General features: G+C 39.5%; 2 protein-coding genes across 10 annotated transcripts in view; one reads left to right on the top strand and one right to left on the bottom strand.

The window, feature by feature from the left end:
- The window catches only part of LOC110835663 (ATP-binding cassette sub-family G member 4), a 90,203-nt gene that overhangs the window by 59,967 nt on the left and 4,070 nt on the right, over positions 1-26,166 (top strand). For 5 of the 8 annotated variants that reach the window (XM_087341597.1, XM_087341568.1, XM_087341577.1 and 2 more), the window contains 10 exons: positions 4,303-4,448; positions 6,807-7,045; positions 7,476-7,736; positions 8,151-8,347; positions 9,762-9,930; positions 10,488-10,588; positions 13,013-13,168; positions 13,968-14,153; positions 14,898-15,057; positions 16,335-17,625. In XM_087341597.1, the coding sequence (XP_087197723.1) occupies positions 4,303-4,448; positions 6,807-7,045; positions 7,476-7,736; positions 8,151-8,347; positions 9,762-9,930; positions 10,488-10,588; positions 13,013-13,168; positions 13,968-14,153; positions 14,898-15,056 (1,614 nt within the window). In that variant the 3' untranslated portion in view covers position 15,057; positions 16,335-17,625. Of the gene's footprint in view, positions 1-4,302; positions 4,449-6,806; positions 7,046-7,475; positions 7,737-8,150; positions 8,348-9,761; positions 9,931-10,487; positions 10,589-13,012; positions 13,169-13,967; positions 14,154-14,897; positions 15,058-16,334; positions 17,626-26,166 lie in introns of those variants that run through there. The other 3 variants (XM_022076131.2, XM_022076130.2, XM_022076129.2) reach the window with 3 other exon arrangements.
- LOC110835664 (ankyrin repeat and SOCS box protein 1) lies at positions 17,455-25,987 on the bottom strand. 2 transcript variants are annotated; one of them, XM_087341818.1, is made up of 6 exons: positions 25,325-25,987; positions 24,271-24,462; positions 23,861-24,081; positions 21,723-21,895; positions 20,799-20,926; positions 17,455-18,635 (listed from the first exon to the last, which is right to left on the bottom strand). In XM_087341818.1, exons 2-6 carry the CDS (start codon positions 24,272-24,274, stop codon positions 18,448-18,450), a joined length of 714 nt encoding a protein of 237 aa, XP_087197944.1. In that variant the 5' UTR covers positions 24,275-24,462; positions 25,325-25,987; the 3' UTR covers positions 17,455-18,447. The 2 variants fall into 2 exon arrangements, with proteins under 2 accessions (XP_087197944.1, XP_021931824.2); XM_022076132.2 differs by having other exon boundaries at positions 25,893-25,987.

Genomic DNA, 26,166 nt, shown 5'->3' with positions numbered 1-26,166 from the left:
TCAATAAAAACCTCAGTATTAAATTAAAAAGGAAATCCATTAATTCTCAAATTGTTACAGTCAGGGTAAATGGCAAACAAGGAGAAACTAATACGTGAATTTTTGCAATTTAATTGCAGATTCGTCATAAAATGTGATGAAATTGTCATAAATATTAAGGAATATCGGTGTTAAGCCACACTCAGAATGTTGAGAGATTTGAGTGAAAATGTTGATTGCGGCTTCTGGGTTGTGGCACCTTTTAACCTTGTTGGTGGTTACCAGAATTTTGTGGGGAATGCATTACCTCCATCATCAGGATTGAAAATGGGATGGAAGCAGTGTGTTCAGCCAACACATTTGTAACCTGCAACAACACTACATGGTATCACAACTCAAAAGACCACAATTAACTTCGCTGACATTCTTTACTGTGATCTCCATGACATTAATTATTGTGGATTATGAAAATAACAGGTACTCAACAAATATCCTGCAATTTTGTCTGTAAATCTGTGATAAACTCAGGGATGGATGGATAGATGGCTTTTCCTTTATGCAATGGGAGAAATAAACGGCATAAACCATCCTCATTCGCGGGTTTGCGCTTCACAGTTCTGCTTATTCATGGAAGAATTATTGTGGTAATATTTGTTCATCGTGGCATAGGTCCCTCGCTATTGCATTTGCAACTTTATGAACTGATTGTTTTCATTTTGTTTGATCACTGTGACAACTTTCAGTCAGGAATGCAGATGTCATCCCATTAAACACTAGCACTAATGTTTCCATGTTTATCAGCTGTTAATTATACATATTAAGTTTAATGTTTCTTTAGTTCCTCTAACCCAGTTTTTGTCATAAGGTCTGAACTTACCATCATGGTTTTGCTTTTTCGAACCAGGTTTGCTTAGGACTGTCGGCAAATACAGTTAAGTATCATTGGTAAATAAATAAATAAATTATGACTGTAATTTCTTTTCTCTTTTGCAGCCTGGAAATTTTGGTGTATGTAAGAATGTGAAATGTATGTTACTATACACAATGCTAAAGCATGCTTACAGTTTACCTATATGTATTTTTTCGTAATTGCATCATTTTTGATGTAAGCACTGAATTTGATCTGTTATTTTGATATCTTTGTGTTAAGTCTTAATATTTTGTTATATATTACCAGGCACAATTAAAATAGAAATAGCTGGGCGTATACCATCTGCACTACAGTGACATTAAACATTTGTGTTGTAGATCCCTTCATTTGCTTTAGTCAGCTGATTTGGACCTTTTGATAATCCCTAGGGTTCAACTCATGACCTCCAGAGTGGTAGAACCAGCCCACTCAGTTACAGCTTGCTTGATAACTCTTTCACATATGCCGGAGACAGGCTCTGGTCCCACAAACAGGGTTTAAGACCCTTATTTTGCTTGTGTGTAGTCGTGTTTATTTCCAGGCAAGACTAATCTGGAGCTGAGTATGAAGATGGCCAGTCAGTATAGTGAGTGGCTACAGACTGGACTACCGGGGTTCAATCCCTGATGGCGGCAGAGGATTTTTCATCTAGCCTCTGCGTCCAGACCAGCTCTGGGGCCCACCCAGCCTCCTATCCAGTGGGTACCAGGGTCCTTTCCCGGGGATAAAGCGTAGCTGGGACATGATGCTGACCACTTACCCCAATGTAGTGCTGTGGTTAGGAATGAGTAGGAGCTATACCACCTCTCCTCCCCAAGCACCTACATGGCATTTAGCGGGACAGCTTTTTGTTTTTAATATGAAGATGGCTGTCTGCTTGGCCATGCTGTGTAGAAGTTCACCAGTATTTCAGAGGTGCACTATCATCAAAGCAGTGATGCAGCATCGGCAACCCAGAAGACAGCCATCTTATTTTCTGAGCTGGCAAAAGTAAATCATGTGCTTTTAGTGCACCTTGACTTTCTTATAGAATATCTTATTCTTGTTTGTATCAGTTTATATTTGTCATTATACATGTATTAATATTGGACTAGTGGTAGCGTGCTCACCACTGGACCCAAGGTTCGCAGATTCAGATCCAGCCGAGGTCGATGGATTTTTAAGGGTGATAAAAATCCATAGCGTAACTTCCTTCAGAGGGGAAGTAAAGCTGGTGGTCCCATGTCGTAGATTCACAGCATGTTAAGAACCTTACGGGCATAAACATGATGTTTCATAAGCAAAATTCAGCAGCGGCTATTTCTCACCCAAGCCTCTCCTGATTCTCTACTAGATGGATCTAGCAGACAAATCAGGATTGAGTAGAAATTGTGCAGTGGCAGTGGGCGTGTCACTCACTACTCACAAATGCACACTTAAAAGACTAAGAAACCTCTGAAAGGAGGAGGCAAAGACCCACACGTGGATGTAGAGCCAAGGAAAATTACCCATTTAGTCTGGATGTGTTTTGCCGAACAGGAGATGTTTTGTGTCAGTATTTAATGTTGGTATTCAGTAAATTTTTTAAGTAGAATTTGAGGTTCTCACGGCGGGTGAGTATGAAGATGGCTGTCTTCTGGGCTACAGTAGTGCCATCCAGTCTGGTAGAAGTTTACCAACATTTCAGAGGTCCTTGCTGCCTCCTTTGTCCTTATAATGGAGTTAGCAAGGACCTCTGAAATGTCGGTAAACTTCTACCAGACTACACCGCACTACAACCTAGGTTGCATAAACTGTTCTCTGTTGATAAATCAGTAGTATCCTGCCACATGTTGGAAGTATTTTGACAGAGGAAAGGATATATCTTAAATTGCCATTTGTGGTGCTGTATGTGTTGGTGTGGTGTCCCTTGAAACTCTACATTATGATAATTCTTCTAATCAAAAGGCTTTGTTTGATCCTTTAAGTTCAATTCAGATTATGGCTTATATGGGGCAGTGTGTAATTTATAAACCATGGCCTTCTACATTTTACAAAAAACACCCATAAAGACTATGGGTTTATTTGTTTCTGAGTACCGACCTCTGGTATTTGGTACAGAGGCCTGAAGGTTTTTAAGAATTTTTGAAATTTTGCAATTTAAAGTTATTATGGATGAATGCAGAAGCTTTGTATTCATGAGGGATACATTCCTGAGATGGTCCTGAATAGTGAAATTCATGAATAAGGTCATGTGCTGTGATAGATATATGTATGTACCCCTTTAGTGTATTATGTAGTATTTTATCTTCAGGGCATTTGCACTAGCAGTAATATTTTCTGAGGCTTGGGTGGACAGAAAGTGCAAAGAGAAAAGTGACATCAAACAGGAGTGTGATTTTGAAAGATATATCAGTCAAAACCTATATTAATGTAGTATCCCAGCATCATTTGCACGGGAGACCTAAAGAGAATCTCGAAAGACTTCTGTCCGAAGTTGGTTTCTTAGTTGTAGTTGAACTCAAGATCGTTTGAATGTGTAGTAATAATGCTAACCATTGAATTGGCACTTTGTTAGGAAGTGAATAAAAACATTAAAGGTAACTGTGTCTTTTAATGCTATCCTTTTATCTACTACTGAACCATTAGTGCAAAAGATATAAAAAACACCTGATTTGTGAAAAGCAATATGCATGGGCTTTCTTAAGCTCTTTGCTTTCATCATAGTAATACTAAAAGGTTCAGTTAAGAATGCTTATGCTTTGCATGATTATGCATTCTTTATGGCATGAATCTTTCGAACTCTGGTGTGTAACGTTGTATGTGTTTGTGTGGCATATTTTAATGTTTTTGTCATTGTTCGGGATCACATAGTTTTAGTTTTATGTGATTTAAGATTATATCTGGAAATTAAGGTGGGAACTTTTATTACTGTTGTGTTGATCTTACTGTAGGAATTTCAGCCTTCGTACAGTCTTTAACCGTAAGGGTGTAGAGACGTTGCCTCACATTTGCCAGTCTTTCATAGCTATGTGCTAAAATAAGAATGTGACCTCTGTTTATGTGTCACTGTTGTTATAAAACATGTACTTTGATGAAGAGTGACTGTGAACATCTTCTCTCTTCAAAAGTGTCCAAGAGAGTTGTCCACATCTATTATGTGACTGACGTCACCAAGCTTTGTCCAGCTAAGATTTGTCACTTGGGAATTGTAATGTCTAAAAAAAATTTCTTAAAGTTTACCAGCCTGAGCTAGCCTCCGAACATAAGAATTCTTGTTTATTAAGTACAGCAAACCACCAAATCGCCATATTCATTTCCAAGAATGGAAGGCAGAAATGCATATTCAGAAAATTGTTTCTCTAGTAGTATTTTTCTTTAACTACAGAACAAAGGCTGTCATGTAGATGCACACTGTTTTTATTAAATGTCAAGGCTGTACCTATTCTTTACAGGTGCAAGAAATCCTAGAAACTTTGGGTCTGCAAGAGCATCGTAAAACAATGACCAGCAATCTCTCTGGTGGCCAGAAAAAGCGGCTGTCGATTGCCCTTGAGTTGGTGAATAATCCACCCATCATGTTCTTTGATGAGCCCACAAGGTAGAGAAGAGGCATCAGTCTCACAAGTTATTTATGTTTTGTGACTCCTCTGCATGAAGAATGTTTTCATTTTTTCTTTCCCATAGCTCAGTCGATTCCATGCCTGATTATGACCTTGCTGTTATGAATTCAATAACAGTGCAATCTGTGAGTTTTGGGATGGGCAGAGTGGAAATAGACAGACCTGTTTTCCCTTTTGAATTTATTTACCTTAAAAAAGTAAATAAGTAATTAATAATGAATAAATTAACACATTTAAATTTTTCGAGGAAGTAAAGAAAAAATATTTTAAAAAGTTCGTAACTTTTCTTCATATGCGTCTGGTAGCCCCTGCACGATCTGGGTCCGTCTTCTTGTGATTAAATTATTACGGGCAAAACACCTCACCAACCACCTTCGACTTGCCTTAAAATTTGTTACATGCTTGGCCCCAGCACTTTCATCCGGCACATTTCCGTCGATACAGCATATCCGAACTGCCACTGGCTCCTCTTCGATTACTTCAAACTTCAGTTTGGATCCTTTGAAGGCTCTTTGATTACTTGTAGTCTCCATTAGAAGGTCGTTCTTCTTCTTCTTCTTCCTCCAGTCTTTTATACATGCCTCACTGACGTCCAACCTTCTCCCGGCAGCCTGTTTTACTCAGCTACTGAAACCATCTTCAATTTTTCACTTGCCGTGAAAGACCTTCTTCTTTCTCATCTCCCATTTTTGCCTTTATAGCGTCGGGGTTGATTGCTCAGTCCACCTCCTCCATTCCTTCTTATCCCTTGCTAAGAATTTCATCTGTGTTAAATGTTTCCCCTTTGCCTGTCCTATTTCTCTAATAGTATCTAAGTAGCTCTTTCTAGTCTTCCTCTTGTTCTGGTACCCTCAACTCTAGCTTCAAAAAACTGTTTCGTCTTTCTTTCATCTGCCATTCGAACAACATATCCTAACCATTTCAGTTGTTTTTCTTCCAATTTTGTTTTAAGTGATTTAATTCCCACCTCTTCTCTAATTTTGGTGTTCCTTATTCTATCTCTGTCCCATTGATTTTCTGAGACATTTCATTTCCACCGCTGTAACTTTAGATGAATATTTATTTAAGTTTGGCCAGCTCTTGCTGCCATATAATAGTGTTGGTTCTATAACTAATTGGTAGAATTGTTTCTTGGTTTTTATATTCAATTCTTTCTTTCCAAATATTGTATTGTTTAATTTGTAATAAGCATTATTTGCCTTCTTTACCCTATTTAGGATCTCATTATCAGTTTTTCCATCTTCAGTTAGTATGACCCCCAAGTATTCGCAGGTTTCTACTTGTTCCAATTTCTCATTTCCACAGTATATTTCCATGTCTCTTCCATCCTGTTCTAATACGTGTCTCCCTATTTTCATAACTTTACTTTTAGTAGTATTTATTTTTAGGCCTCTTAGTTCTGATTCTTCTCTCCATTCAGTTATTGCATTTTGTAATTTCACTTGGTTGTCCGCTATTAGCACGATGTCATCTGCATATATTGATGACTGTGTCAATATACTCCTCACTGTGAAAGACCACAATCCGATATCCTTTGTACTCATTTTTAAATAATAACTGAAGTAGGTAATGGTCAAACCTGCTTTTAAAGGACAAGGAGCAGGTACTTTTGTATTTGTTATCCCCTTGTTTTCCCTGATGTCATGGCACGCATTACACCCATAGGGTGGCGTGGTTCTGGCTATGTCCTACCAAGGCTGCCTGGTAAGAACTGGGCAACCCACAGGGCTTCTTCAAAGGGTGTCTGTAGCATAGTTTGCACAGTGAGGGTTTTGTCCCCATGCTTTTTCCTCCTCAGGCTTGTCTCCCTTTGAGAATTTGCCCTTAAAGGCTTTATCCCCATAGCTTGGCTCCCCTTGGCTTTACCGCACTGGTTGCCCTGAAGGGGCTAGGCCACTTCTAGGGTTTTCACTCATTGGCAATGATTACTACTGTTATATTTTGTATTTTATTAGTTACAATTCATTCATAAATGGTATACCAATAACAAAAAAGTGTCATTTGCCTATAGTTATTGCTGAGTTCTTTGTGTCCTTTTTTGTCTATGTATTGGTAATTTCACTCCCTGCTTTCGATCATGTGGTGTCTCATTTGATTGCCAGATCTTCCTCAAGATTCTGTGTATCCATTGGTTCTACTGCTATTATCATGTCTACTCAGACTTCATCAAACTCTTTGGTTCCACATTGACAAAATTATGTTGTAGTTAAGACTGGTGATCAAAAAGGTCTGCACTAGACCTACCTGGTCTGTAACCGAAGGCCACTGCCCTGTTTCTAGGTCACCAGGTCCCTTGTTTAATAATTCTCTGCTACTCCCGATTGTTGTCTTTTTAGTGGTCTGGACAGCTCGTCATGCTTCCAGTGCATCTCACTGTTGAAGTCTCTGGCCCGAGGTGGTCGAACAATCATCTGTACCATCCACCAGCCGAGTGCCAGGCTTTTTGAGATGTTTGACCACTTGTACACACTGGCTGAAGGGCAGTGTGTGTACCAGGGTTCAACACAACAACTTGTGCCTTTCCTTAGCACCCTTGGACTCGTGTGCCCAAGTTATCACAACCCAGCATCGTTTGGTAAGTGTACTTATGTCGATCACTCTCTGAATAATTCTGTCTGTAGCACTTAACATGAAATTATTACCAATGCCAACAGAAGTTTCACTAATAGACCTGAACTACATTGAAATGGCCCAGAATCTGGCCCAATTGTGGATTTTTGTGATTAGGATGATGAATATTAAGGTTCTATAACAGGAAACTTTTTGTTAATCAAAATTTGAGGTGGCACAGTGCAAATGATCAGCCAAACAACGAAGCTACGAAGCAGCATTGCTTATTATACAGATAGATGTACTATAATTTGCTGAATAACTGTCAGCCTTTTAAGAAACACCCTCTGTCATTATTTGTAGTTAACAGGTTTCATGGTGGTTGGTTTAAGTATAAGTATACAGGTCCTTTCTGACAATGCAAAGTATTAACCATGAATGTTCTTTGTCGTCAGTGATTGAGGTATCGTGTGGAGAATATGGTGACAACATTCGTAAATTGGTGAATGCTATCCAGAATGGAAAACATGATATCCGTACAGGAAAACCATTCCCAGAGCTACCACCAGCGGAAGTTCTCAACAATGCTGGTGTGAAACTCACAAATGGTAATGGAGTCTTTGGTGCAAAAGCAGTTGAGATTGGAGATGCTGGCGGTGTCAAGTACAGTGACAGCGTGAATCTGTATCATCCTCATGTTACCAAGGAGGAACAAGGTAATTGTAGTAACAGTTATAAGATTCTTTCAGTTATCATTAATTGTAGCAAATTATTATCTTTGGTTCAGTAACATTTACCGCTGGGGAGACCTAGACGTAGATGGGAGGATAATGTCAGGCGGGATCTATGGGAGATAGGAGTTGAAGGAAACTGGATTTTGTTGGCCCAGGACAGGGTCCGGTGGAGGGCTTTGGTTAATTCGGTGATGAACCTTCGGGTTCGGTAAGCCATCTAGTTAGTTAGTTTGAGTAACATTTAGGTTGACAGGCTTTTTATGCATTACTATGATGCATCTATAGGCTGACTCATTTGTGTGTGTGCAGGTTTTATTTTTTTGGGAGGGGGGGTGGGAGCCGGTACCAGCAGGTAGGAGATTGTCAGAGGCAGTTAGTGTGAGGTGCTGTTTGCAGCTGCAGGCGCTGAAGCCATTCCTCCAAATGTCGTTATTCCTGTGGACCTGACGGCTTCGGAAAAGGCGCCTGACAATGTGACAGCAGCGCTGCTAGACACAGGCTTTGTTGCAAGTCCACGGCGGTACCCGACCTCGGAATTTACGCAGTTCTGGATTGTTCTGAAGAGGACTCTGCTCTTCAGCAGGCGAGACTGGGTATGACAATAAGATGTTACATACTGTGACTTATTGTAATGCTTAAGATTAGCATGTGCTTTTGTTTAATTTGTAAGTTTTTTGCCATCCACTGCATTGTAAGGAGGGAAGAGAGTGTACAACTTAGAGAATCTTCTGATGTTGCTGAGAATTCTTCTGTCTCCGTCTTCTAGAATTTTATCAGGGGTGGAAGGTGAGGTAAGATTATATCCAAAATTGAGGGAAATGTCTTTTAGATTGAATGGAGAACATGAAAGAACAGATTAGTTCAGGGATAATTAGTGAAGAGACTTTATTCTTCGTCTTCTGAAAATGTCTTCCTGACTTATGGGCTTCCACGTGGTACTTGACTAGAAGCTGTCCCTTTGCTGACAGTGTTATAGTGGACTTTGTCTCAGTGGCTCCGTGGATAATTCGGTTCATGTGTCTTGATTTCTTTGCGAAGGCGTAGATGTAAAAGAGAGGACACTTTTTTTATTAAATAAATTAACATTTATTATGCATAACTGATTAACTCAGTGACACACAATTCCTCATGAGAAGCTGACAATCACTTGGCCAGTGAAGAAATTTCCCACCTTTTATGTTACCTAAATATTCATTACTGTGTTCACAAGAGCTTGCCACTGGTCGCTATCCTGAACCACATGCGGCCAGTCCATGCCCTCCCATCCATACATCAGGCTTCTAAGTCGTCTCTTCCCTCAGACTTTCCAGAAAATATTCTGTACGTATTTTGTATCTCCCTATGCAACATGACCTGCTCATCTCACCCTCCTTGATTTGATCATTCTAGCAATTTTTGCTGGATGATACAAATTATGAAGGCCCTCATTGCTGTTATCCATACAGTGAAGAAAAGGAGAAAGACATTTCTCAAATTTAAGGGAAGTCTTTCACCTCATTAGCTTTGCTAAGGACTTTCTTTTTTCTGTGTTCACTCTGACTCTCCTCCATTTGGCTTGAAATTCACATACATGAACGTCTTCTCATTTCAATCCAACATAACGCTCTGTTCTACTTTTACCCTGCATACTTGTAAAGTAACTGTTCTTTTGAAGAAAGGTAGATACTGATAATTGGTTTCTCTGAGACAGCAAGTTTTTTTCTTTTCTATTTTTCCAGAAATGTAGAGTATTATAAACCAGATGACTCCACATAGATCACTACGAAAACTTAAAATTTGGTCCTCACAACACATTAGGACTTTCAGATACTTTTCCATCTCTTTCCTCCTGCGACCAGCACTTCTTTTCCTTGTTTTATTACTAGATAGAACTAAAGAATATACAGACTCATTACTTTTATTGAATAACGAAAAGCAGGAGAATGTAAGTTGTAGCATGAACGTGTGCGCAGACACACACATAAAATATAAGTGCACACTTACTGAAGGGTTGACACTTGTTTGCAGACTCTGATGTACCTGCGACTATTTGCTCATATCCTGGTCGGGCTTCTGATCGGCGCCCTGTATTACGACATCGGTAATGACGGAGCCAAGGTCCTGAGTAATTTGGGTTTCCTCTTCTTCAACATGCTGTTCCTCATGTACACATCCATGACAATCACCATCCTCTCGTGTAAGTTCTGTTTCATGAATCTGAGCTCAGACCAGTTCACTGTTGTCCTCCCATTTACACGTTTTATTTTTCGCCTCGTGTTTATTTTTGTGGTTGATGTATTTTGCCGGTTATTGTTTGACAGGGTATGACTTAGATACGTAAAATTAATGCACAGATAATAAAGAAATAAATTCTGTAAATAAATTAATTTGTTTGTAAATGTGATGAATGAAGTGAATAAATAATCAGGGTCTGAGTACAGGAACGTGTTTATCTTGCAATGTATGAATTCTGCTGTGACTAGCAATCATTTTCTCTTGTGTATAGTGATTGCAGTAGTTTTTGGCCGGTGGAATTTTCAAGGGGAAGGCTGGGAGGGAGTCATTTGTATGACAGTACAATGTTTCATCTGCCACCAGGAAGGACGAGGAGCTTATCAGACTGAAATCCCAAACAAAAGAAATACACTGATTGTGCCACCTCAGGTACACAAAATAAGCCCGTCCGCAAGGTTCTCCACCGGCCAAAAACCTGCGCTGACTATACAAAACCTTATGGGCAAATATTTGTTTCAGTTCCATTGGAAATGCCTGTTCTTGTGAAAGAGAACTTCAATCGCTGGTATTCGCTGAGGTCGTACTATCTTGCCATAACATTATCTGATATACCATTCCAGGTAAGGGCTGATACATACTTTCCTCTTCTACCTCCAAATTAATGTAGAAATAAGCAGTATGAAATTGTATGATGCACTTTCTTGTTACTGGCACAGATTTTCTGCTTAAACATCTGCAAACATAAGTTCAGATGATTGTATTATATTTTCTGATGTAATGAATATCTATTGAAATACAAGGAGTGTAGAATGATCATTAAATAAAGATCTGGAAAGTGTGTGGGAGGAAGCAGACGTGGCCTAATATAAGTTGCAATTCTGGCATTTGCCTAGAGGGACTGCTGCAAAACTACAGAACGTCTCAGTATCTGGAGGATTGCTACCCACGTAACAGCACTGTTGTATCTGTAGTATTGTGAATAATTTTGGAACAACAGAATTATAATTGTAGTAAATGTACATTAAGGCTAATGAGGTATGCAAAATAGGAAAGAACACATTTGGAAATGTTTCCTCGTGTAAATTCTCCTTTCTGCTGTGGAGCTTGCGGTAGTGTTGCCAGCTGTTGACAGTATGTACAAGCTTTATTATATTATACGGAATGTCCTGGGAGAAATGGCACAAACTGAAGGAGATGATAAGTCATTTTGAAGAAAATATGGTGTATTAACCTGTGCCGTTTGCAGTGGTTACAGAGTTCTGTGTGCTCAGAGTATGTGAAGGGCCATGAATACAAAATATTTTCGTGATTGTACATGTAGGGCACAATATTATTGCTGCATTTAAATTGTAGCATGTTGCCTGGAGGAGGAAAGCAGGCGTGCAGAGGATGATGTGGCTAATCTGAGCCTAGTGCAACTTACTGACACTTCGCTGCAGCGTGTAGTATCTGCTTTGCATTGTTTGTATGTAGCCACAATGCTGTACACATTCTTGTATCAGTGAACGCTGCATTACAATAGTTGTTCAGCGTGTACTTTGGGAAAGTAATATGTATTTTCATTTGTTTTCTGCGTACAAGACCGTGGAAAAGTAACTGTCTCTGTGTTGTTTACTCAGTAAACAAATAAGGAGTATGGTGATACGCACATCATTTATGGTCTCTGCAAAGGAACATAACAGGATTTTCACGATTAGAATTTTTTTACAGCTCGGTAATTGTAGTCAGTCTGGCAGGCTCCAATTTTTGAAATCGTGTATCTGTATCACATTTACCACATTCAGCGACTAGAACCGTGGAACTATGACATAAGGTTACAATTTGTAAGTGAGTTGATGCTTCAGTGGAACTGTACCCCTTAATTTTGTTCACTGATGAAGCACGATTTACTCATGATTATGTCAATAATATGCATAAAGTTTCTGGTCTTCAAAGAATCCAAATGATATAACTGTAAGGAATTTTGATAAGTTCTCAATAAACGTGGTGAGGCGTTATTTTCAACAAACTGATTAGACTTCACACTTTTAAGGCTGCTGTACAGGGTTAATGTACCTCAGTTTTTTGCAAAATGAGCTGCCTTTACTTCTTGAGTATGTTCCTTTGGCAATATAACTGTGTGTCTACAACATGCTGGATCTCCACCACATTTCAGCTGACTGTACATGACACTCTTTATCATTGGATAGGTAGAGGTGAGCCAGTTGCTTGGCCAATATGATCTTTCGAACTAAATCCTCTCAGTTTTTGTCTGTGACTTGAATTCTTTGGTTTATGAATAGAAGGTGATCAGCTGAGATACACTGCTTCAGAGTATTTGTTACTGCAGAGCGAGTATGGAAGACTGGATACTCTTGAAAGGACTATTAATTCACTGCCTTTAAAAGTTAATGTAGCATGTCCCTGGTGGCGGAGTGCAGTTTGCGACCTCCTTGGTGGAACTACGATATCTCATTATTTGCCTGGAGAGATGAAGGAAATGTGTGAAGTTTCAGTTTTGGATAGATATCATTATATTATTCATGTTTTTTTTTGTATGTAGAATAGCGAAAAGTAAACAATATTGATAGATCTCCTACACTGTTTTCCCTCTGACGTCTCAAAAAGTTTAGTGCTCGTCAGTGCAAACAAGTACCGATGGTGGTGTTGATCAGAAGGTTCAGCCCCGAAGATGGCCGTGGTATGTTTCTCTGAAATGTTGGTTTCTATCTACATGTCCACATAGTGCTACTACCCAGAATACCAACATTCACATCTTCACCACAACGAGAATCTCATCTCATATTGATTACAGAGAGTTTTAACTGCATTTTCAACTTATATTGAATGTTGTACGTAAAAATTATATAGCATTAAATTGCATGAGAAAGTTTTTAGTAAAGATGAATTAGGAGATGGTCAGTGCCTGTTGTAAACTACTGTCTTCTACTTTCACGATAATCTGTTTTGATTTCACAGTACATTTGTATTTTTCTGGTTGTGTGGTCATCAACTTTGTGCTTTGTGAGTGTGTGACCTGTATAAATATTTTGTTTGTGTTACAGGCAATTTTCTGTGTGATCTATGTCACAATAGTATACTTCTTGACAGCACAGCCATGTGAATTTTCAAGGTATGCCATGTTCCTTGCCGCGTGTCTTCTCATATCCTTTGTTGCACAGAGTGTTGGATTGGTTGTAGGAGCTGCCATGAACGTTCAGGTTTGTAAATGGTGATTTCTGTTATGTATTGTCATGCATATCATATAGAAAGTTTCTTAATTTTTGGCTGATAGTATAGAGATGTGTTAAATCTTCTGGTTCCACGGTGCACGGGTTCTCACTTTTTAACTGGCGTACCATTAATTCTAATTTAACACATTAAATGTACCACTAACCAATTGCGTTCAGGGAAAACATATTTATGTTGGTATTATCTTTTGATTTTCTTACTTAGTTCGCATACCACCAGTGGTATGCGTGCCATAGGTTGAGAAACGCTGCTATAGTGGGATTGATTTTTTGGTCAACTGAATGACTGTTGGTTGCTTGGGGGGGGGGGGGGGGGGGGGGCGAATTAATGAATTTTTTGGTGGATTTGTTAGCTTGTTCAGTAAAGTATTCGTGGGCTATGAACAATGTTCTGTATGAAATGATTTTCCATTGTTTTGGAGACTGTCTTTGCCTTATTCATCAAAGATGGATATGACAGGTTCTGCAGCTGGTCATTGTATTTATATGTATATGGATATTAAAGCATTTAACATTCAATTGGGTATCATATTGTGTGCCACTGTGTAGATACCTACATTTTGGAGAAATATTTTTTCTTCATCTTTAGGGATAGTATCTACCCACAAGTCTGTGTGATATTACAGTCCAGAAGACCAACATCAACATGTTCACTGCTGTGGAAATCTTATATCAATTCTTTATTCCTCCTTTCTGCACATCCGACTGCTGTTTTCTGGGAATTCATAATGTAAGTGAAGTCCGAAGAACTTGTGTGATTTGTTTTCAGAATGGTGTCTTCTTGGCTCCTGTGATGTCAGTGCCCTTCCTTCTGTTTTCTGGTTTCTTCGTCAGCTTTGATGCAATACCAATATATCTCCGCTGGATCACCTATCTCAGTTACATCCGTTACGGCTTCGAAGGGACAGCCCTAGCCACCTACGCATTCGGTCGAGAAAAACTCAAATGCCATCAGGTATGTTGTGGCATAAAATAAATTATTTGTGTCTGTTTGTCCTCTATTTTATTTAATGATGCTTCCTTGACTACTGTGGTTATATACTGTTGAGTGAAAAAAGGAAAACCACAAAATATGTGAGTCAGGATGGCCAACACCCTGGCCTACAATCAACACATATGCACACACAATGAAATGGACATTGTGGTGTTGAATGCCTAATTCATACATATCCGTTTGTATGTTAAAGAACATCGTGCATGTATAGTCCACATACAGATAATCAGGAGTTTACTGTAGGTGTATGTCTGTAATAGCGGAGTATGAATTAAAATATATGTATACAGTGAGATGGTATTAGTTAATGCAGTTTAAGTTAAATAATAAAGGGATATTCCATCTCACTAATCATCACAATTTTCCTGTTTTGTGAACGTTGCCTTATATATGATATCATGTGGTAATTTCCAATCACAAAGTGTTACTACACTTCAGAGTGTCTGTGTCGCACGTGCACCGATTATCCCGGCGATCGCCTGATGACGGAGGTAGCATGACCTCCGAAACGTTGGTGGACATCTACCAGACTACACGGTGCAACAACCCAGAAGATAGAAATCTTCAGACTCACCGCTGTGGAGACCTCAAATCCTACTCAGTTGTTGCACTTTGTGCATATATTCATAAAAGTTCTTTGCAACCGTGGACAGATTTTGTGATTGTTAACGTAGTGTGCAGCACCTTGATATTATGTGCTTACAGGTGTACTGTCACTTCAAGTCTCCAATGACAACCCTGGAGGAACTAGATATGGTAAATGCAGATTTCACCCTGGATATTGTTGCCTTGATTGTTATCTTCTTTGTGCTGAGAGTATCTGCATTTGTGTTTCTGCGCTGGAAGCTCCTTTCAACAAGATGAGGTGAATATTACGGTCTGCATGACACGAACATCAATCCCAGATGCTCATAATTTGCGCTTGCACGTTACGATCATCTGCTGCTGTATCGGGATTGATTTTCTGTAAACATGTATGACAAAAAACTGTAAATTTTAGTCTTTTTGAAGGTCATTCTAAGTATATTTTGTCTCTGTTGATGTTTTACGATTTTTACATATTTTTACATATTTGTACCAGTCTCTTCTTACCCATATGTGACTACACATGAAACATCTCTCTACCAAGTTTTCTAAGGGATTTCTGCATTTACTTCTGGTATCAGCTTCTTTTTATTCAGTTGGTGTTTACGCACCGTCCTACGTAAGCAATCAGATGCGAGCAGTGCGGGGGGCGTGGGCATCACAGAAATATCAAAGTGGCCATTTGTGGCAGTGTCCTTGGTACCGGCAAAGCGGCGGAAGTCCAAGGAGTTGACAAGTTCAAATATTTTGATAATTTCGTGCAAATCACTGTGCTGGCTGTGCAGTACAGGGAAGGCGCTAGAAAGCTGTGTGCTCTGCATCTCATCACAATGGCGGAAACATTAGCGGAAATTGTAATCAGTGAAGTGAAAAGCAGATGCATTCTTTGGGATATGAAGCATAACAGTTATCATAATTGGGTGCTTGTGGACAGGGAATGGAGCAAGATCACAGGAAATATAGGAGAAACAAGTAGGTACTTTTTTAAAATTTTATTTTTTTGTACAAACTGATTACATTAGAAATAATAAAATACTACATTAAACACTGTGCAGTGATGAAGCCGAATTACTTTCCGACAGCAGAAGATCATGTTTGCCTGACTACGCCATTGTGGATACTGATGTTGAATGTGTCTTAGCCGCCTCTTGCGTTCTTCCACACAGGACAAAACAAACGATTCTCTCGCTTCTTCTGGCCGACTGTGCTGCTTATGCAGCTCGCTACGTTTGCTTGTGATCGCTTACGTAGTACATTGCCTTAGTGTTACTTCCCCTTCCATCATCCAAATCTTGTTCCTCTATCATTTATATTGTATTAAACTGGCAATTATAGGGTGCGAGCCCAAATTGCAATTGGCAAACTAAGCCGAACATGTTGCTTGAAGAAAATGTGAATGATACTCCATGAAAGAAATTGAAAGGCAGAAATATTTGGTATTCATATCTGTGATACAAAGAAGTTTGAGTGCTTTGTATCTGTCCTAAATACCTATGTCTTTCTTAGCACTTTGAATATTTAATTTTTGCAAAGTAAAATATTTTGTGTTCTTTTTAGCTTTTCTCATCTCTATCGCAGCTGGTTGAATGAAGCGTAACCATGTCATTGTTCGGATGTTTCTGAAGCAGGAAGTGCGGGCTAATATTAAATGCTTAAAAGACTACTCAAGTCTCAGGATGGTCACACGTTCTATCACAGTGGTTTGAGTTCTGTGATGGGACCAAAATATTCCAGGTTCAGTCATGCAAGTTTGTTTTTCTTCATGAAGTTACAAGCGGTTTGCGTTTGAACCATTTATCACATTTTGACAACAGCTTTTTATACAGAAGGGATAATTTTGTAATGATCAGTGATGGTGGTGGTGAAGGTAGATTTTGATATGCCACAAGTTTGAAAATTAGAATTGTAGTGATTTATAACTGTAACACTAGCAGTCTGTTACTTTATCATTTTTCAATAAAATGTTCTTGGGTGTTCAGGCGCGTAAGTTGGTTAAACGATGAAACCTATGTTTCAGGGACCATCGCTGTCCCCATCACCAGGGTTCTGATTCCTGAAACGTCGGTTTCATCGTTTAACCGTCTGACGCGGCCGATCGCCCGAGAACATTTTGAGTTACGTCACCGCGAAAGCTTCAAATCATATTTAATCATCAAAAATGATTAAAACATTTGCTGCTTACAACCACGGTTGTTGTGCAAATGAGCAAGCATGTTTGTGTCTCAGAAGTATTACTGTTCTGTCAGAACATTCCTATGCCACATCACAACTTTTGAATCACACGTGGAGGGCTGTGTCTGTGTTTGCAGTTTTGTTGTGCGATTCTGCCATAAAAATTTATAAGTTGAAGGAACAAGAACATAAAAATGAATAATTTTTTATCTTAATTACATGATTTTATGAGACTGAGACTTATTCAGGTAGTTCCTCTGTTGATTGCAGACTGGGTTGGAGTGCAAACTTTTCTGTACACAGATCACAGTCCTCTCCAGTACCAAAGCTAATGGCTCTGAGATTGTGGTCGATATCAGGCTCACTCGACACTAACCTCCGTCTTCACATCTTGCCTAGGATGGAATAGGCATGCCTGGTATGAAGCGAGTCTCAATATTTTGTAATAATACAAGCATTAAAATGTAGCTTAGGCATGAAATCTGCCACTCAAACTATAGTAAGCTTATTTTTAAAAAATGTCCTTTATTGTATGGAAATTTTTGGTATATGCATTCATCACATAATCTATTTTATGTTCTGTACATTGTTGGTTAATTATACAGATTTGTATAACTGAATTATCTTGTACCATTGTAGTATTTTCTTACAAAATATATCGTTATTGTGTTACAAATTGTTTGGAAGTAATTGAACCCACTGCTGTCCGATACATATTTTGTTAGACAAACGTATGCTTAGGTTTTGACATCGGTGAGTCCGAAGATGGCCGTCTTCTTGGTTGTTGCGCTGTGCAGTGTGGTAGAATGTTATTGTTTTAGAGGTCCTGAAAGAAATCCCACTTAACTATTTGTTAATACAGCTTGATCATCATTTGTCTTCCTGTAGTGTGTTGCTACAGTCTAGCCAGACAGTCCGATTAGATAATGAGTAGGCGTTATAGAGCAGTATTGCGCAACTTTACAACACTCGCGGCACACTAAATATTGTTGACGAGTCATGGTGGCACACCAACCCCATTTAGCATATCGTGGAGTGGTGGTAGATGGTAAATGGTTTATGGCGAAGAAAATGAAAATCGAGACAGAGCAGAAAACAGGATTAACAATTATTTATCTCATGGTTATGATTATAATATAAGGTGAAAATTTCGTAGCACGCCAGATGGGCTCCGCGGCACACCGGTTGTGCATCACTGTTGTAGAGGATGGAGACAAGACAGAAGGCTGTCGTGTTATCGATGACTAGGACGGTGTCTTCTAATATTACGTGACCACTTTCTTCTTGAATGTCTTCATATCTCATTATATTTCAAATAGCAAAATCACATAAAATGCAAGTTAGTCAAGATTACTTGTTAACACACTAATTGTGTAACAATGTTCCCGATTTTTAAAAGAGAAATCAATGGTTTAATCAGAATTAAAACGAATTTACTTTGTCTTCCAATGGTATTTTCAGTGTTATTTATCACACAAGTGAATTCATTTTGTTGTCATCATATGGACCTCCTCAATTCCAAATTTAGGGTTGTTATACACAGGTTCACTTCAGGGATGTCTCTGTACATGAGGAAGTTCCTCAGAACTTGAGGGACATCTAATGTGTGTATCAGAGGCAGACGTCTGCGGCCCATAAGCTTCCGAATTTTCAGTCTGCAAATTGACTCCAATGATAACGGATTTTCTGTAAAACAAGAAAGAAATATTGCACAAATTTTCTTATGTAAGTTAACTAGTAGTAGTTACAAGATAGACAGTACGTTCTCTTATAAATACTAGCGTTCAACATGCTACTTTTATCATCCATTTATATATCTGTTGAGCAACATGTAGCCAAAATGTAGTTCATGATGAGCGGAAACAAGTTTTCTTGCCGTTTTCCATATTTCCTACCTCTTGATCTACATTTACTGAAGATACGGATCTGTCCATTGTACACTGTCGAGGTGGGAGGGCCAATATTCGAGTACAGCTTATAATAATGAGGTAGAGCACGCATTTTATCCGTGGCACCTCCGATGTATGTGAGGTCTTATAACCCTGAAAATTAATGGATGATAGGGCTACAGTGAAGGTATCACATGCCCAGAAAGTCGATCATGCGTCGAGGATCGAATCCCGGTCGTTCAGTCTGTAGCCAGTCGCTATGCTGACTGAACGACCCTAGCTCATCCAGTAAAATTTATTTTTTGTCCATATTAACAAATGGAGGAGAAACTTGGATATCAATCAAGGCAGATAGTAGGCAAATGGCAGCAGGCATGAGATAATTAAGAATTTTTAAGGAAATACCAAAAGAGTTGAAAAAACCGAAAAATTACTCAATTTTATTTTCTTGTTCTATTTTGCAGGGGTATGTCCCATTGCAACCAATGGGACGTGAAAATAATATTGGCTTCATAAAAATTACGTCTAATCCCAGAGACAGTCGCCAGCCTTTACTCTTAATACCCTGAATGCAACTCGGTGAAATTAAACAGTCCAGGGGTTTGGAATCTGTGGCCCACTGATGTGCTTCTGATTACTTGGTTTCTGTAACCTTGCAAGATGTGAGGTTTTGGGTGATAGTTGTGAGGAAGATGTGGAATGAGGTTCTGTGCATGCAGAGTGAATCTCCTAAACAGAAAATATCGGGCCCTATTTGTATGCTTCCTTGGTTATTTGTTACTATCTGTAAGTTTGTCATTCGTGTATTATTGTTTGTCGTAGTGTCAACATTGTTTAGTATTCTGTGGCTTGTCGAATCATATCAGAATTCTAAAAGAAAGGTGCTAGGATGAAACAAAAAATTTTCAGTCCTAAAGTATCGCTGATTCTCTACCTTCTCCTCCTATTTATTTCTCTTATTGTCGGTATGTACACAACCTGCGTCCCAGTCGTACGGATTGTATGAAATCTGCAGATATTTTTACTGAGCTATATGATTCTGTAGTTTCAGGAATGTACAATGGGGCCAAAATGGTAGTGCTTCAAATTAGAACATTTGGCATGATTTTACTGAACTGTTTTAGGCTGTATGAACGTCTTACATGTTTTTGTTTCAAGAATAAACTTTCATTCCTTTATAAACTTTGCTTTTGGTGATAAATACTAACTGAACTTTATCCAAAAAATATATCGGCCGTCAGTGTATATAAATAATACATGAGACGAGACCACTGAATTTGACAGTAAATTAATGTTATTAATAGGCACTATATGAGGCCACGTATTGCGTATTGACATGGCACTACATAGGAATTTCCATTAAGTCTCGTCTTACATATGGCCTTGCTGAGGTCATCTTCTGACCCATTGGTTCTCCCGCTCTGATCATTTCTCCCATCTTCCATTGGTACAAATGGGGCTCCGCCTTGTCCACACAACTTTTGTATATATCACAACATTTCTGTGCTTGGCTTGTTCATTACCCTGATGATGGAGGCAGTAAGATCTAAACAATACTACATTTCAAGAAGAAGACCAGCTTCTTAACTGCCATTGTGAGAATCTCAAATCTCGCCGGATTTATATTTGTGCCTTGTACTGTTTGAGTCTGGCCTCAAACCCTGGGGGGAGCTGGAGAAAAGAAATTTGTCAAACAGTGGGACAGGCTAGAGAGCCAATCAGTAGACAGCTGGGATATAAAGAATTACATTTCTTTATATGGCGAGCCAAATATCAGAAAAGCATTAACTTTTTATTCGAGTTCCATGTAGAACAGAGGTAACGCTTCTTGCGTATGAACGAGAATTAAATTTTCCTTCCGACTTGTATTTTTATTTGACGCAGAGCAACAAGTGCACTCGTCGATTGGGTCCGAGTTTGAGGCTGATAGAGAATTGTGAACTGAGAATGAATCACTCACCCATGAGTTCTTTGAGAAGGTCTTTATGGCAGTTGTCAAGAAGATCGGTGGCCAGCTCTTGTTTGTGGTTCCTGTCCCACAGGTTGCCACCAAATTGCAGCCACAGGTGCACAAACAGTGGATCACACCTGTAAATCAAAGAAGCAAGAACGAGTGAGTCAAAAAATGTCACTGTTAAGTGATCGCTGGTTTTTTTGACGGCATGTTTCGTCTTATAAACAGATAAAACGTCTTTGAAAAGTTGATAGTTATTCAGCTGGTGAAGAATTTACTGTTTTTATGGAACCAAAAGATTAATTACCACATTGAAAGGGGCGTATCACTGGGTTCAGTCCATAACTTTGCTGTCTATTTTTCTGGGATCCATTTTAATAATATTCTCGTTATTTAGTCCTTGCGTCACAAGTGGTACCCTCGATGCTTTCTGTTAAAATTTTACAATTTCCCTATAATTTTTGAGCTCAACCCATGTCATACGCCTTAATTACCATAGGAAACACATTTATAATATTCCTGTCACATTTTGAAATAATATAGTTTTTGTATAATGAGGGTTTTGTAGTGCCAGGCATATCTTGAAACCTAGAGAACCACCCATTACCATTTGTCGTATTAACGCAAATGATATGCAGTCTATTACCAGTATTAACTGTTAAAATAATAAGATAATCCAAGTATTGAACAAGAATTAATAAATAGAGCAGTTCGTATAGATGTTGAACAGGCCTGAATATTCAAGGCACAAAGAGACAAATTATGAAAAGCTGAAACCCTGTTTGGATGAAATCATTTGGAACAATTACTGCGTTCAGATTTATGATATGGAGTCATTGGACTTTTCGCTTCATGAAATAATCCTTGCCATGAAGATTTTACACCTCTACATCTGATTAAGTGTCATTAAGTTACGTAGGCAGATCATACTTTTTTGTGCATATGACGTGCAAAATATGGCCAGCACGCGTGACATCTGCTCCAGCCTCTAGCATAAGAATGAAGCAACTGAGGTGTCCATAGGTGGCAGCCAAACGGAGGGGATGCGTCCAGTGGGGGGTTGTATAGGCACACTCAGTCTGGGCCCCGAAGTCTAGCAGCAGCTGCAAAACGTTCGCAGTGATAATAGCAATAACACTGGTCATCCTGAGGTTGTAAATGGAGGAGGCAGCCACCAAGTGATGGACCTCTTTACTGATTTAAGTTCTAATATTTATTTCATGCAAGTTTCGTAGAAAGGAGATGTTTTTCGAGCACACACAGAGGCTTGGTGGACTACTGGGGTTACTTTTATTGGAGGTTGCCCCAGAGTACCAACCAACCAAATTCCTTTGGGCATGTTGCCTGACGGCATAACCTCCCATCAGCAGCAACAGACCCTAGTTTGGGTAGTCGAGACTCCCGCCACGACAAAACCCCCGCTGGCGTAAGCGAATTCCCGTTTTAGTTATAAGACTCTGTTTAAAATTTCCCTAACTTGACACTTACTGTATTTTCCCCCCCGTAATTAACTGAGAAACTGTCGGCAACGCGCGTATCTGCTTTCCGGACAGACATGCTTTAGAGGTACACACTTTAAGCTGTTCCATCTGAATCTTCGTAAAAGTCTATGATATCTGAAGCCGTACTCCTCTCTAGATCAATGTACCGAACGACCACTTCAAATTGCCTTTTTTCTTAAGCATTGCGGGCAACGGAAAATGGACCACTGTCTTTTAAAACTAATTGTAGTGAGTGAGTTGCTAATACATTTTAACCAATGCTTCTGCCCTGATGCGCCCGCAGTGGAGTGTGGATGCTAATTTAGAATCTGCAAACACAAAGCGCGCTAACAGTGAATTACCACGGTCTTGAGACTTATAAATTTGGTGGTGTTTTGCACTATGTTAAGTCGATACTAATTCTGCACGAGACACTTGTTGCGGTTTTCACTAAATACCTGTCAACAGTTGAGCATTGTAAGTTCGCCCGCACTTCTAATACGACTTTCTGTCTGCATGTCTTGCTACGTTCATTGAAACATATTTCACGGTAGAATTTAACTCGGCACACTTTACGAAGTCCTGTATTGAATTCCTCATTTCGAAGCCACTTTTAATAACAGTGATACTGTCGTCTTTTTTATTCTTTTGTCTTTGGAAAAGTATGAGAATTATTAATATTTCACAAATTAAACATATAAAAACCCACATTACATTATATCAATGAGCCGGGATAGTATAGTGACTAGCTACGGGCTTGACGCCCGGGGTTCGATCCCCGACGGGGCCAGAGGATTTTTCCTCTATCCTCTGCGTTCAGACCGGCTCTGGGGCTCACCCAGCCTCCACGACAATGGGTACCGGGGTCCTTTCCCGGGGGTAAAGCCGGCCGGGGCGTGATGCTGACCACTCACCCCCATCTAGTGCCGAGGTCAAGGAAGAGAGGAGGTATACCTCCACTCCCCCCAAACGCCTACATGGCGTATAGTGGGACAAACTTTACTTTACTTTTTTTTACATTATATCAAACTCCACGAGGTGCGAGTTACTGCATGACTTGTGTTAACTTCCAAATTACAACGGAAATTGACTCGCGGTGGCTTTTGCTACTGAACAATGAAAAATACGGCGATTAATTAAGAGCAAAGCCAATCATCTGAAGACATTCTCGGAAGCGAAATTTACAAACAAATTTCCGATCCACTTAAAACCGGATATACACATATATGTGACCGGTCGAATACAGTGGATTCCGGTTAATTTGGACACATCGGGAGGTATGATGACTGAGGCCTAAAATTATAAATCTTTGAAAAGCAAGCAACCTATTTGTGTGAACTATGAAATTACGTCGTAATAACGGTCTTCCTTCAACGCCTCCATATATAAATCATTATCATTCGGTCGGCCCTATGTGAAAATTTATGTAGCGATAGGTTGCAAACATGCACACAACTTCGTATGAAACATTTTTGTCTGCGAAAACTTTCGATCATAGCGAAGAATAAAAACTTTGAGGTTATGTGCTGTTAGTCTAACTACGAAGCAATTAAAATAAGGTAGTTCTTTCCAGACGTGATTTTGTACCTTCACGCCGACAGAATATCCATCCTGACAGGCGATGTGCAAAGGTGTGGACAAATTCCGTCGGTCACCATCAGGTGAAGCCCCTGCCTGCAGCAAAACAATGCAGCTCTCCGTGTCCCAGTTCTTCACAGCGCAGAACAAAGGAGTCTGTCCCTTCCGGTCCACAATGTCGACCGACGAGCCGTGCTCCAACAGCAGCGCCACGCAATCCGCATGGCGATCTGCAGAAACATATGTTGTTATTTTGTTATTGTTGCAATGGGATGAAAATGTTTTAGTGAAGCCAAACCTCCGTCCCCCAGAAGAAACGGATGTAATTGGAGACTGATGTTACGAAGAGCATCATACTTTATAAAGAACGCAGAACGGAAAATATGGAGACGAGCTGTGTCGACTGACGTAATACTCACTCATGGCCGCCAGCCTCAGCGGGGCCGCGTGGAATGGTCGAAGTTGCGCGTCGATATCGCTAACACCCCGAGCCAGGAACCGCCTCAGTTGCTCCACATCTCCACGCCACGCTGCCTGGTGCAGAGAATCGTCGTACTGCCCATCCTCGGTGTCGACTATGAAACTATTCAGCTCAGTCGACAGTACGCTGGCTGCGAGCACCGCACAATAAAACGTGTTAAAACTCGTGTTATGAGACAGACGGGGGCAGTGGGCTGCAAGAATAATGGCTGGGATTGATAGGTACTTGAGGAAGTTAGGCGACACAGTTCCTGACTGGGAACGAAGCCGGAGCGCATCCTATTGAAATACGGTATAATTCGTCTTTCATTTACGCCGATTCGATATACGCCGGTATTTGTAGGAGCCTAACCCCGGCGTAAAACCTGGTTACTCGCTACTTACACTTTGAACTGTACACGCGAAAGACGAGGACTGGTATAAATTTTCTGCGTCACAAGGAACAGCCGCAAATCTGTTTAAGAAATCTAACTTAAGTAAAGTAAAAGCCTCAACAACGGACACTGGAAAAAAACCCTCGAGTTTTGCTACAGTCGGCATGAAAATTTACCACAAGCATGGATCTAGTTCTGTAATGAATATAACACAAAACATGTCTTTGATGTGGGCTGACAATACTTCAAAAATGCATTTATTGCAGCTAAAATTTTTGAAACAGTGTTGAGTTAGCACACGTTTTGGCGGAAACTTTGAAGATCAGTGTCAACATGCAGTTCGGCTTCTACACAAATTAGGTGGCACATGAATAATAATTAATACCTTCTGATATCTGTCTGCAGTCACATACATCTTCGAGGTAAACGACCGCTATTTTACCAAACTTCGAGGTGTCTCAGCTACCTATTTTACTGACTATTGTTAACACTACATGAATGAACTCCCTGCTCGACTAAATCAGATTGATTGCAACTACGAAATTAAACAAGTAGTGTTCATTCCTTTCGCCCCGATCTGTCGTACTTTATAGGAACAGCTGATGTGTAATTTACTTACAGATATGTTAAAGAGGCCACACGAAGAGGTGCAGCTGGTCGTAGGCTGTTTACCCCTGGCATAAAAATGTGTTATTTATTTAGAATTACTTCGTATGTCAGATCTTGTCCAACATAGTCTTCTTTCTCCGGGATAAAAGCGGCCAGAGCGTGAAGTGTACTTCCTCCTAATGAAGAAGTCTAGAATGCGGAGTTTAGGTACCTAACCTAACTTAACCTTCATCTTCGTATCGTAATTTAACATGCTTTCGAGCGCCCGGCACAGATCCGTTGTGTACTAATGTTTGTGTTCATTGCAAGTATGTGTAAAATTTTAATAAGTTCTTAAATTTAGGGTCACTTTTTTGTGAAACCAATTAGAATCACAACTACCAATTAATACAAACAGAATTTAACGCATTAAGTTGGTTTCCTCGTCCATAAAAATATGTCCAGCTTCATCCCATCAGTATTTTTAACCAACTTAAAATAACTGTTAATACGAATTCAGATTTCAAGAGAAAGAGATTACAACACATTTGACAATAAGCAGGTTCTGAAAATAACAAATTGATTAATTAATTAATTACACATTTTCATTTCAAGCACAATCAATTTCACGAAGGCAGACCACAGAGTAAATGAAGACCTGGAGATGTCTTCTTAAACGCGTGCTGTCCGAACAGCTGTTGTCACCAAAAATAGATTTGAAGGACACGCGACAGTGCTGCCCTGCATGCAGATATTTGGCATATTTTTTGTTTGTTTTCAGACTATACAAATCATTTCTTAGGCATTCTTATTGTTTAAATATAATTTAATCATAATTTAGAACTACGAATCTGTAGACAATTAACAAAACGC

This window comes from Zootermopsis nevadensis, unplaced genomic scaffold, assembly GCF_977971745.1.
Source record: "Zootermopsis nevadensis isolate Lab colony 2312 unplaced genomic scaffold, Znev_1.0 Znev_ptg000003l, whole genome shotgun sequence".
Classification (NCBI taxonomy): Eukaryota; Metazoa; Arthropoda; class Insecta; order Blattodea; family Termopsidae; genus Zootermopsis; species Zootermopsis nevadensis.
This window is presented reverse-complemented; position numbering and strand designations above follow the sequence as displayed.

Excerpts from the sequence above, each read along its gene's own strand:
- LOC110835664 (XM_022076132.2), bottom strand. Across the intron at positions 20,927-21,722 it reads CACGTCATATGCACAAAAAA|GTGTGATCCACTGTTTGTGC; the intron begins GTATGATCTGCC and ends TTTGATTTACAG. Across the intron at positions 18,636-20,798 it reads CCTTCTCAAAGAACTCATGG|AAAATCCGTTATCATTGGAG; the intron begins GTGAGTGATTCA and ends CTTGTTTTACAG.